The sequence below is a fragment of the Cydia strobilella genome, chromosome Z, assembly GCF_947568885.1.
Source record: "Cydia strobilella chromosome Z, ilCydStro3.1, whole genome shotgun sequence".
Classification (NCBI taxonomy): domain Eukaryota; kingdom Metazoa; phylum Arthropoda; class Insecta; order Lepidoptera; family Tortricidae; genus Cydia; species Cydia strobilella.
Window position 1 is genome coordinate 37,678,848 of NC_086068.1, and position 13,477 is coordinate 37,692,324.

General features: G+C 37.4%; 1 protein-coding gene across 1 annotated transcript in view; it reads right to left on the reverse strand.

Annotated features, from left to right (window-relative positions):
- Positions 1-1,960: 1,960 nt before the first annotated feature.
- LOC134754926 (protein takeout-like) overlaps positions 1,961-13,477 on the reverse strand; it is a 46,964-nt gene continuing 35,447 nt past the window's right edge. Inside the window, exons 4-5 of the mRNA XM_063691406.1 lie at positions 6,863-6,996; positions 1,961-3,267 (exon numbers count right to left, since the gene is read on the reverse strand). Of these exons, the coding sequence (XP_063547476.1) occupies positions 2,969-3,267; positions 6,863-6,996 (433 nt within the window). The 3' untranslated portion in view covers positions 1,961-2,968. The remainder of the gene's footprint in view (positions 3,268-6,862; positions 6,997-13,477) is intronic.

Consider the following 13,477-nt stretch of genomic DNA (forward strand, 5'->3'; position numbering starts at 1 on the left):
CATTTGCTCAAAAAGTGCTACTTTTCGTGGCTGTTTGGCGTGCGGAAAGTTGGTTTTCGCGAACTAGTGCTTTTTACTTTTCCAATTTTTTAAAATTTTTACTTGTTCCAATTCATGACTACTTATTGATGAGTGTTAATATTAGTTTCCTTTAAACGTCGTAATCAACATAAAAACCTACTGTTAATGTAAGAATACGAAAATATGCATATTTCATATTTTATTACTTACCTCTTCATCATTATAAGTATAACACGTTTATTTTTTAATGTTGAAAAACCGTTCTTAATAAGTTGTCTGAATGGAACGGAACGCCTGTCAAAGAAGAGGCGTATTTTCTTACTGCAAGAATGTTTTAAGTTTCCAAAGGCAACATTAGATATTGTTTTTATAAATATACGATATACTAATAATCGTAAATAACGATATTTAGGTAATAATAGTACAATGTTTTAATATTTACAATTGTTTCTGTCTTATAGAACATGCATTTAAAAAAAAAACTTTCATTGAAGTGGGTTCAATAATAATAACAAAATCTATTCTAGTCGAATAAAAGCTAGAAGAAAAACACCTCTTCATAATGTCAATGTCAATGATGTCACAGAATTAATAATCAAAAAGTTCCGAATTCCATTCTTGTTGCTTTTCTTATTTTTTCGCAACTGTATTAAAAAAACCTCGTTCGATACACGTGCGGAAATGTCATTCTTCACTCGTCCCGAGTCTTGCCACTCGCCTACGGCTCATGGCCAGATATCTCGGTACTCGTGGAGTAGTGACATTCTTTCCGCACTAGCATCGAAATGTACTATTTTTTAACATTATGAAACGTTAAAACATAAATTAGTTTAAAAATAACTTTAATCGAATAAACCGTTTAAGAGATATAAGCAAAGTTAGTCGCAAAACGGCCTGTCGTAATGTTCCTTTTATGGAAAAACTAAGTCACAGGGAAAAAGTTAAACGTTAGGAATGTTGTACATAAAATGTAGATTCATATATATTCTTTTCATAATTTTTTGTTGAATCGTTAAGAAGATATATACTCTAGAAAGTAAGAGTTTATGACCAAAAATAACGACTAGCGCCTTAAGAGCGATCTCTTCCAGACAACCTTTGAGTAGCGGATTAAAATATTAAAATATGCAATACTATATATACCTTTGAGAAAAAAACGGAGAAAGAATCTTAATAAGAATTTTATTTATCTGTAAGACCTGTGTGTCAACTAAGTAGCTATTTAATTTTCGTCGATTAGGTTTTCCCCCAATTAGCACTAAAGTAATTTTGTCTAGGAGAGATCGCTTTTTAGCGATAAGACCGCCGTTTGTTATCCTCTGTTTTTTATCCTCTGCTTGTGTTTCTGTTTTCTTTTGGTATTATTTTATTTTATTGAGGTGTGCAATAAAGAGTATTTGTATTGTATTGTATTGTAATTTATCTTATTTTATCGGTAACCTTTAATCCAAGGCCACATTCGTATGCTACCTACCTGACTGGATACAGTGATTACTAGGACCAGAGCAAAATGACTCGCTTTATATGGAAAGGCATTTTTTTGCCGTTAATAGGAAGTGTGTAGAACTGTAGAGTGCAGCACAGGCACCTTCTGTAAGTAAATAGTAAACTTACTGTCGCAAAGTCTTTGACACTTAGTGTCAATGTCAAGATTAGGATTCCGATTAGATCACAATTTAATATGTTTTAGACAAAAATTATGACTTTGTGGAGAGGGAACAGTCATACTTAGAGAGAGAGCTGTGGTGAAAATAACTGTTGGACCACCCGACTACGGAATGGTAATGATATACAATTTTAAGAAATTAAGTACTTCATTTATTTTAGTAAAATTGTGTTTTGAGTTTCTACGATTCAAACACACAGTACACACGCACAAACACACACACACACACACACCAAACACACACATATCAGTCGAGTTCATAAATATGTACCTACACATTTCTTAACCGTAATCAATAGAGGATATTACTGCAATGTTCTGCCACCAGAGTGCAGCACTAGCCTTTTTAGTAAACCATAGAGTAACTTATACAATACTGTACCTTTAACAGGTTTTTCACAAGTTTTCAGAGATAATAAAATATGACATTGATCCATCAAGGCGGTTTGTTTACAGAGGAGTCAGAGGATCTACCGGGAAACGCGAATCCGAAATTTCGCTATCTGCCTCTTTATCGCTCGAATATGCAAGAGTGACAGAGATGTTAGATAGCGAAATTTCGATTTTCTTGTTTCGCGATAGACCCTCAGATTGTGGTAGTGGCGCCAACTACGCAGTTTCGCGTTATAATATTCCCTATTGCAATAAGGGGAAAAGTGTATACATATTTATGAATTCGACTGTAATTAAAGGTTTCTACAAAAATTATATAAAAATAATAGAATCATGATTTGCTTCTACTATATGCTTAAACAATTAACCTACAAATCACCAAAAAAACTACCTCAATAAATAGAATGAATAAGGTAGGTAAGCTTAGGTAAATATTATTAAGCTTCAACGTGAACTTCGTAATCAGTGCAAAGTAATGGATACACGGAGGCAAGTGGATGGAAGTCTATCTATAGCATACTAGACTACATATATTTAGAATTTTAGACCGAACTTAGGTTCGGTTGCACCAAAGCGTCTGTCGCCGTTTAAACTTTCGCTAAATTTTATTGTATGGGGATGTTTCAAACTTTACTGCTGGTTGATGTTAATCAGTCTGTCAATAGTGGATGGTGCAATTGGCTCGTAGTCCCCATAGATGAATGTAAAGGACCTGTATACATTTTATTCATTAATTTTATACTAAACTAACTTTCGTTACTTTAATCCCGAGTCACTATACTTATTTATGTAAATACGTTAAAAATAATTAAATATACATCACATATTTCATATTGCTACTTAGCTAGAAGGAAGCCCTCCGGTTAGAGAGTGGGCACCGCGGCGCCACTATGGGAACAGCTCCTTGTATGTAAATTTGGAAGTGATCTTGTTGGCCATCTCGGTGAAGAGATCCGCGAGGGAGCGCTCGAGCACGGGTCGGATCTCCTCGAGGAATAGCTGCGAGTTGTCATTGATGACGCGGTTGGTGGCGGGCCCCAGCACGGGGTCGCCGTCGAACAGGTTGGTGAGGTAGATGGAGGAGTCGCCGACGCGCAACTTCACCTTGAAAGGGTCGAACTTGAGATACTCGTCGGCGCCCCGCGTCTCCTTGTGCCCGCGCATCGTCACGTTGCACGCGTAGTCTTCTGCAAGGAAACCGAACAAACGTATATTATTACAAACAAACTGAAATAGATGTCATATGTTAAAGAAAAAGTGACGAAGCCCTCCAGTGGTGAATTAGTATAGGTGCAAGCGCGTACTGCTTGCCCTTACAGTTGGTCAAAGACGCCTAGTCTTAGTAAGATGGCAAATAGTCGAGAAATTGGGACGGGTCCAAATGGACCCGATGATGATGGATGGATGGGTTTTAATTTATTTTAATTTACTAAATAGTGAGGTGCAATTCGCTTTAATTTCTTATATTTTATTAATTCTGACATGTTACTTAAGAATGTACTTAGATATATATGTGACGTCATAAAGCGGAGCGGAGTGTAATAAAAGGTCAGAGGAGCAGAAGTTAAGGCGGCTCTCCCACCGCCGACGGTTAGCCGGGAGTCGGGAGCTTACAAGTATGAGCGAGATTTATCTCTGCAGGAAAATCAATGGAGGTATGAATACCTACTGACAGACAATGCACTTGCAGCCTAACTAAACAGTTAAAGGGAGGACCTTGAAATTCGGAGCATAATGAATATATCCCTTAATTTGGCGCAGTCCAAAATACTGGACACTATCTTTGAAAAAATGTAAGCAAAAAGTTTTTTAGTAAAGGTCACTTTTTGAAATCTTATGTTAATCTTCGTATAATTACCAATTAGAAAATATTCACTGTGCGCCAGCACACTGACACCTGTCAATTTTGAACCAAAATGGTGAGCAAGAGGAAAACGCTGCGTTGTGCCCAGGTATTTTTTGTGTTTATTCATATTTTTACGCGAAAATTAATTAGCTTATACATTATTTTATGTTGTAATATCCTAACAAGTATTTAACAATGAATAACTAAACGTTTTTTTTATGATGAATAGGCAGGCGTTAAATATTTATTTATTTAGTTAAATATTTTTAGTGTGTACAGTATTTTGGACAAAACATTATGAATGACATAACGAACTAGTACAGTATTTTTGACAAATAGCTATGCTGTGGTAACAATATTTTGGTGTATTTGTTGGGTTGCTATGATTGATGAATGAGAATGTCATTATTTTTCTACTACTACTCGTAGCACGTACTAACTTCCATGGTATTTTTTTTCTATCATCTTGATAATGCATTTTTATATCATTTTGCATGGCTTTAATTGCAAGGTTTATTTTTTGTTTTATTATGGCTTACAGTCTAAATGAATATTAGTTAGCATTAGCATTAGCGACGTAAAATATGATGGCTTAGATCATTTACCGAACTTCTTGGACACAAGGCCGGTGTTCCTAGTGTTCCTACGGCAAAACCGGTAGAACTAAATTACACTACAATAAATGCAACGTGCGGTTGTGTTTAGTACGAATCGTTATTCTCTTTACACCTTTTATAAAAACCAGACGGTTTTGATACACTCTTATAACTTTATAGCTTTCTTTAGGAATCCCTTTCTCATTATATCCGGCTATTATGATTAAAATATTTAAAAATAGGCATATTGTTTAATTTCATGTTTTGTTCTGCTATGCAATTTGTTAAGTATATTTGATACTTTACGTTTGAAGAGCATTGGTTTTTGTCAAATATACTGTACATTAGATTTCCAAGAAAGCCTTCAATTGATATTTTTTTAAATATTTTTTTGGCCATTTCTAAGATATAAACAATAAATAAAAACATGTAATTAATGTAAATCTTATAATTTTGTTTCTTGCCAAATTAAGAGATATACATTATTCTTCATACATTTTCCCATTTTACCTTGGGGCCAACCCGGAATTCGCGGAAAAAATCAGCAGTTCCATGGAAAACGTTGACAAAGTCGCCGAAATGAAAGATGTTTTTTCGCCATTTCGGGTTTGCCTCAAATATGGTCAAACATAACAATAGTATTTTATACAATCGTGATATAATAGAGAGCTTTTCAGTCGAGTACCGTGTTTAAGCAACGAAGCTTGCTGAGTACGAGATTGAAAAGCTTGACTTTACTAACCTATGGTACAGAACTATGGGCAACTTCAGCCAACCGCGACAGAATATTTAGACTTCAAAAGCGGGCAGTTCGTTGCATGCGTGGAGTCCCCTGGGATCGCCCCGCTCGTGAACTGTTCAAGGATACCAAAATCCTCACCCTCCCGTGCCTATATATTCTCGACGTAGCCAAGTATGTGAGAGGTAACCTTGAACAGTTCTCGACGCGCGGTGACGCCCACACCTATAATACTAGGCGAAGAGGCGAACTGCGTCCACCACGTACGCGTCTAGCTAAGTCTAAAAAGTGTTTCCACTCAATAGGCCCTAAGATATATAACCACATACCTACCCTTAGAGATTAAAAGTGCTACTGGTACGAGGTTTCGTGAATAAACTTAAGGCTAAACTTAAGTCTGCAGCGTACTACTCTGTCGACGAATTTTTTGACGGCGTGCACTCTTGAACTGGTTCACAATCCCAAGCTATAGAAATATAAAATAAGAATTTAACTAACCATAATTATGTGATATGATATACTTATATGAACTAACTGTAATCATTTAAACCTATAAATAATAAATTTTAAATAATAATTGTACCTACACGACATAATTATCTTATACCTAATATTATATTCATACTGAGGTGTTTTGCTATGTAACTTAGATGTAAATAGTTGTAAATATGAAATACTGTATTTGACATGTAAAACTATGTTTTATAAAGGAATAAATGAATGAATGAATGTCACTATTGTATACAATACTTTTTCTACGAGACAAAAAAATAATAAGAGTTTTGAATGATTCACGGTTAGTTTCACTAGACTTATATTGACCGGGATATAGACCGTGATTACCTTTTGTATTATTTGTGAGCTCCCGATATTGCAAATAATACAAAAGGTAATCACGGTCTATATCCCGGTCAATATGTGTAGTGAAAAAATAATACTTTCAACTAGTAGAATCATATAGGTAGGTAAACAAACCAAAAGTATAAAGCTAAGATACCTACGCGAGCTGCCGCAGCCCGCAATACCTTCAAACTCGTACGCGCCCCGGCTGCCGGGCCCGGCGCCCCCGGCGGGTTGGTCAACGACACCTCCTCGTAACTCATGAGGCCCTGGTACTTGCTCCTTGCTAAATTCAATTTTAAAACAGTTTTTTTCTCGATTTTGGCCACCGTAGCCTATGGACGCTAACAAGCAACGCTAAGCGGTTTTCGTAGGGTATGGATGTTGCTATATGAAGGATGTCACATGCGCGTTTCTGACTTACGAAGCAATTGTTACTACTACAACATAAAATAAAATGTTTTTGTTGGCCAACCAATCACAAAGCAAATGCGACGCAGCAGCGTGTTTAAGTAGGGTAATTTACAAGAAATATTTTATCGAAATGTATGAAGTTCTATTTCAAAATTTTTATAATTGACTAAACCGTATCGATAAAATTCTTATGCTTGAGTCGGAAGTGCCATAGACTATCCAACGTTGAAAAAAGTAAGGTTGTAGTGTTGCATGTGAAGTTGTAAAGTTGTAATACACAGATTACACTCGACGAGTAGAAAAAATACTTTATATTATAAGAGCTTCAAATAAATGTGTTGACTTACTAAACGTGCCCGTGATGTTGCCACGGCCCTGCAGCCGCAGCAGCAGCACCTGGATGTCCATCTTGTACTTCCCGTGGAAGTCCAGTCGCGGCAGCAGCAGCTTGAAGTCGAACCGGTTTTTGTTTAAATCAGACCTGAAACGCCACACAATAATATCGCATATTAAACAAGGTTACATTTATTTTGTAATAGAGTCCTTTCCCATAGGAGCCTCAAGCCATGCTTGAATTGGGGTATGTATTATGGGATACTTAGCATGGTCGGAGTCTAACACCATACCAAAATACCAAAGTGATATTCCTAGGAAGATACCTTAAAAATAATGTACATGGGGGCTTCTACGTGTTGGCTTCGGCTCCGGCTCCCAAATGTCCGGCATCCGGAACACCGTTGGTTCCGTGATGGGTAAAGATGTACATACTCCATGTAATCTGATAGTTAGGACCTTTTATTTAGGACGAATAATGACTAAAATAAAGGCCGTGGCAGGATAAGGGAACATTTTGTGCATGTTAAAGCTTTTCAGCCTGATTGTTTTTTTCTTATGATGTGCCACGTAATTTAAGTGCTATACAAAATTTCACCCTTCATCTTTTCTTATTTTAACCGACTTCCAAATTTGAAAAGGAGGTTATCAATTCGGTTGTATGTTTTTTTAATGTTTGTTACTCCATATCTCCGTCATTTCTGGACCGATTATGAAAATTCTTTTTTTGATTGTAAGTATATACATACAGATTGGTCCCGTTTTTGTCAAAACGCAGTTCTGATTATGGGATCCATGAGGAATCGAGGGAACTCCTCAAATGTTAAAGGCATACATATAGAGATTTTAGTATTTTCATCAACAAATCAAGCGTTTACATTTAAAAAAGTGACATTTGATGAAGTGGAACTGCTGGTGATGATCAGAATGGAACTCTTCAACGACGCATAGTTCACGTTTGGCGATTTGTCCTCTTCGTTATGTTTGTTAAGCAAGTTAGGTTTTCAAGACACATTTTTGTCAAGCTCGAGTTCTTATGATGGGATCCATGAGAAATCGAGGGAACTCCTTAAATGTGAAAGGCATACATATATAGTGTTTTTGTATATTCATCAACAAATCCAGCATTTGCATTTAAAAGAGTGACATTTGATGAAGCGGAACTGCTGATGATGATCAGAATGGAACTCTTCAACGACGCATAGTTCACGTTTGGCGATTTGTCCTCTTCGTTATGTTTGTTAAGCAAGTTAGGTTTTCAAGACACATTTTTGTCAAGCTCGGTTCTGATGATGGGATCCATGAGAAATTGAGGGAACTCCTCAAATGTGAAAGGCATACATATAGTGTTTTTTGTATATTCATTAACAAATCCAGCATTTGCATTTGAAAGAGTGACATTTGATGAAGTGGAACTGCTGATGATGATCAGATGGAACTCTTCAACGACACGTAGTTCACGTTTGCCGATTTGTCCTCTTCATTACGGATCCGGACTCGAACTTGGACCCGGACTCGGACCCGGATCTGGACATGGAGCTGGTCCCTAAACCTGGAACCAGCCCCGGATCAATATCCGGACTCGAACCCGGACCCCGACTCGGACTTGGACCCGGACCGAACTTGGGCCCAAATTTGGACCAGGACCCGTATCTGGACATGGTCCTGGACCTGAACCTGGACCCGGACTTAGACCCGGACCCTGTCCAGGACCCAGATCCGAACCCAGGCCCGGACCCAGACCCGGAAATGATACTAGAAAAGTGGGTTAGGTTAGGTTTAAATTAGGATCCTCACAGAACCAAACTGCTATCAGAAAATTGGGTTAGGTTAGAACTGCGATCCTCACAGAGATAAAATGCTACTAGAAAAGTGGGTAGTTTTACCTCCTTTTCTACATAATTAGGCAAGCAGATGCTGTCTTTATCATTTCATTGTATGGAGTCGTGCACCATCAACAATAATCTTTCACCGGCATCCTACATGGAAGTCATCGGTTTTTTTCTTGAAAAATTATGTTGAATAATATTTGCGTTTCAATGGGACGAATCATTTACACGTGTGGTACACTTAGTTGAGACCCGCAATATGTCATTTTAAACAGGTTAATACTCCATATAGAAAAACAAAAATACATCTGTCAATATTTTACATGCTTTGGGGGGTTCCGTATTCAAAGGGTGAAAACGGGACCCTATTACTAAGACTCCTCTGTCCGTCTGTCCGTCTGTCTGTCTGTCACCACTCACCAGGCTGTATCTCATGAACCGCGATAGCTAGAGAGTTGAAAATTTCATTGTTGTCTTAAATAAATAAATTGAATTGAATGGAATTAAACAGACACACCTCCAATTTTTGGACTAATAATACCCCTTTTAATGAGCTATAACATACATTTAATTCAAACTTTTAACAATGGTACATCATGATGAAATTATTAAAAATAGTTGGTAAGTTCCGTTGATGTAATTAAAATGTAATTAAATCCATCATGTTAAATGTTGCATATATATTATGTGTATCAATACTGGCCTGGTGCCTAATCCCGTTTCTGAAATCCTCTGCCTAATATAACGGCCCTTGCTTACGCTCGAAGCGATAAATTGCCTCAAATAAAATGTAATTAAATCCATCATGTTAAATGTTGCATATATATTATGTGTATCAATACTGGCCTGGTGCCTAATCCCGTTTCTGAAATCCTCTGCCTAATATAACGGCCCTTGCTTACGCTCGGAGCGATAAATTGCCTCAAATAAAATGTAATTAAATCCATCATGTTAAATGTTGCATATATATTATGTGTATCAATACAGGCCTGGTGCCTAATCCCGTTTCTAAAATCTTCTGCCTAATATAACGGCCCTTTCTTACGCTCGGAGCGATAAATTGCCTCAAATAAAATGTAATTAAATCCATCATGTTAAATATTGCATATATATTATGTGTATCAATACTGGCCTGGTGCCTAATCCCGTTACTGAAATCTTCTGCCTAATATAACGGCCCTTGCTTACGCTCGAAGCGATAAATTGCCTCAAATAAAAAGTAATTAAATCCATCATGTTAAATGTTGCATATATATTATGTGTATCAATACTGGCCTGGTGCCTAATTCCGTTTCTGAAATCCTCCGCCTAATATAACAGCCCTTGCTTACGCTCGGAGCGATAAATTGCCTCAAATAAAATGTAATTAAATCCATCATGTTAAATGTTGCATATATATTATGTGTATCAATACTGGCCTGGTGCCTAATCCCGTTTCTAAAATCTACTGCCTAATATAACGGCCCTTGCTTACGCTCGGAGCGATAAATTGCCTCAAATAAAATGTAATTAAATCCATCATGTTAAATATTGCATATATATTATGTGTATCAATACTGGCCTGGTGCCTAATCCCGTTACTGAAATCTTCTGCCTAATATAACGGCCCTTGCTTACGCTCGAAGCGATAAATTGCCTCAAATAAAATGTAATTAAATCCATCATGTTAAATGTTGCATATATATTATGTGTATCAATACTGGCCTGGTGCCTAATCCTGTTTCTGAAATCTTCTGCCTAATATAACGGCCCTTGCTTACGCTCTGAGCGATAAATTGCCTCAAATAAAATGGGTTAGTTTATGGGAAGATTTATATCTGTTGTTGTATAATCTACCATTATTAGTAATAGCGTGGCTAGGGGCACGTCCCGGCATTTCGATGTCTTTAATTATATAACAATTCAAGTCTTGGAGACCCTTTACATCTCTGGATAATTTGATGATCTTTTTTATTATTATATACATTTTATCTCTGACACCTAGAGACTTTTACATCTCTAAACAATTTTAGTACTTCTGTTATTTGTATAGTTTTTATTAGTTTTTTTTCTTGTGTAATTTAACATTTATATTTATAAATTATGAGCAGGCTAGATCAAGGGGTTATGGAGCTAGAAGAGCCTAGAGGGCCAAAAAGCTATTTGTGAGGGGTCTTGCTATTCTGGTCATTTTATTTGCAAGAAAGTATGGTCGAGTTGGGTATCAAATAAAAGTGCTCGGTTTATATAGGTAACCATTTATAATATTGTTTTTTAACTTACGATTTTAAAATAATTAGCAAGATATAAACGAAATAAAATAAACATAATATATGACATTTGACAAGAAAGATAACGGCTTACGACAGATACAGCTTATTTTAATGTCTATGGTGACTTAAATCTATCAGTTAAAGGCTCCACAGACCATGCAAGAAATCGCACGCGGTTTCCGATCCCTTGGCGACTAAGTAAGTGCATTCAATTGATCTATCTTTTTGGTGAACCGCGAGTTCTCAGTTCGGGGCGAACTTAGTACCTACTAGTATTAAGTAAACTTAAGTTGCTAATAGTGTTAATATACTTACGGAATATTAAATAATTCCAAACAGTTCAATAAAACTAGCCACATCAAGTGTATTCATTAAAAAAAAACAAATGCGTAATACAAAAATGAGATATTCCTATTCCAACGGCAAAAAGCGGCGACGCTAGGTATAATTTATGGATTTTATAATGTAATGCATTTGATGATTTCTTATTGCATAATGCAAACGAGGTTGACAGGCTAGGTTGCCTGCCCGGCAGATCCAGGCCGGAGGTCAGAAGCAGGTAAACCTAAAACCAGACCTTGATTATATATGTATACCTAGTCCTACATTATGTAATCAATTTATTGTACACAACACAGGTTTTTTGTATGACCAATTATTTATCAATTTATTCACACAAAACAATAAAAATGTGCACACTACATAAAAAAAAATACATAAATCGAGAAAATCTTAAACGAGTTACATGTCACATCACTACTTAGTATAAAACAAAGTCGCTTTCGACTCTGTATGTATGTCTGTCCCTATGTATGCTTAGATCTTTAAAACTAGGAAACTGATTTTGATGCGATTTTTTGAATAAATAGAGTGATTCAAGAGGAAGGTTTATATGTATAATTTGTAAAGGTTTTGTGTAAATTAGTTAACGAACCCGTGCGAAGCCGGGGCGGGTCGCTAGTATTGTATAATGCATAGGCTTACAAGTACTTATAGTCATAAGTAAGTACTACTTGTAAGAGGTGGTCTAGTTGGTAGAATACAAAACAGTGAGTATGAAGCAATGATGATTGTAATCACCTATTTAAGTCGCGTACGGCGTATCGAAGGGAGCGGCTACAGACTGAGCTACCTGCTCATATTGGTTACCTGACCGACACATGTTCAAAACGAGTACGAGTATAGAATATCACGCTTTAAGGATGACTCACGTTAGACTGAGCCGTGTCCGGGCCGGAGCTTCCGGCGCTCAGTTTTCTATGACATGACAGGTGATCACGTGATGCTTTCCATAGAAAACGAAGCGCCGGCAGCTCCGGCCCGCACACGGCCCGGTCTAACTTGAGTCATCCTTAAAGCGTCAAGTCAACTATAGGTACTGCTTCAAGTTGCAACTTAAATTTTTTGGTACATACCTAGAACATGATTACCTACACATTTTCCAATACGCTAATTACTAAATAGTAGGTAACCAAACTTTTACAAACACGAGTCTCAAGACAGTCAAGACGGTAATAAAACTCAGTGACCCGTTTTGATTGCTGTTGATCTAGTGTATAAGTTTACATCTACTAACTGAAATAATTAATATGGTACCTAGTTAAATAATATAAAACGTATTCTGCTACTAATAGGTACCATAAATTAGGTATTTAATCAACTTAAGGTATTTACGTTGATATCTATGACGATTAGAAGAGTGACGTTCATTCTATGTTATTTAAGATTTGTTTTACTCTCATTTTTTGGGGTGTCCTTCGGACTCCCTAACAACGTTTGTCCTAAAGTCACTTGCCCTAACTGGTTTGTTCTAATGGGTACTAGCCCTAACGATCACTTGCCATAACAATTATTTTCAATAATGTAATGGTTGTCCTAAAACTCATATGTCCTAAGCATTTATACCATAACGATCAATATTCCTAATGCTTTTTTCCATAATCCTCCAATTCCAAATGAACTGCTATCTTAAAAGTAGCGAAACCCAAAAAAGCCAATCTGGCTGCCAAGGAAGCGGCCGCAGCCAGACAAACCCCAAAGGAGCCACCAACGACTTCCGCGCCTAAACCTGCGCCCGAAAATTGGAAAAAGGTACGAGGCAGAAATGCCAAGAACAAGAAAACATCCAATGAGCCCAAAGAGGTCGGCGCTCCAAAGTCCAAGCCTCCAAGGGCAAAAGAAAAAGAATGCTGTTTCCAAAACACAACCGAAACAGAAACAGCAACCAAAGAAGGTATGCAAACTAGTACCACCGCGTTCTTCAGCGGTGGTTCTGACACTGCTCCCAGAGGCAGTAGAAAAGGGGGTGACGGGGGAAAAACTGGGTCCAGAAGCTGTTCGGGTATCAAGACCTGTCAAATGCGCAGAGCTCTGGTTGACAGAGCTGGACGACTCAATATCGCCAGCGTCGGCGAGTGCTCGGCAGAACTGGTAAAGACCGGTGAGGTTCGTCGAGGCTATAGAAGACTCGGCACTCTGTGGGTGCGCTGCCCTCTTACGGCAGCCAAGAAGGTCACTCAGGCTGGTCGCTATCAACTCGGTTGGAGCC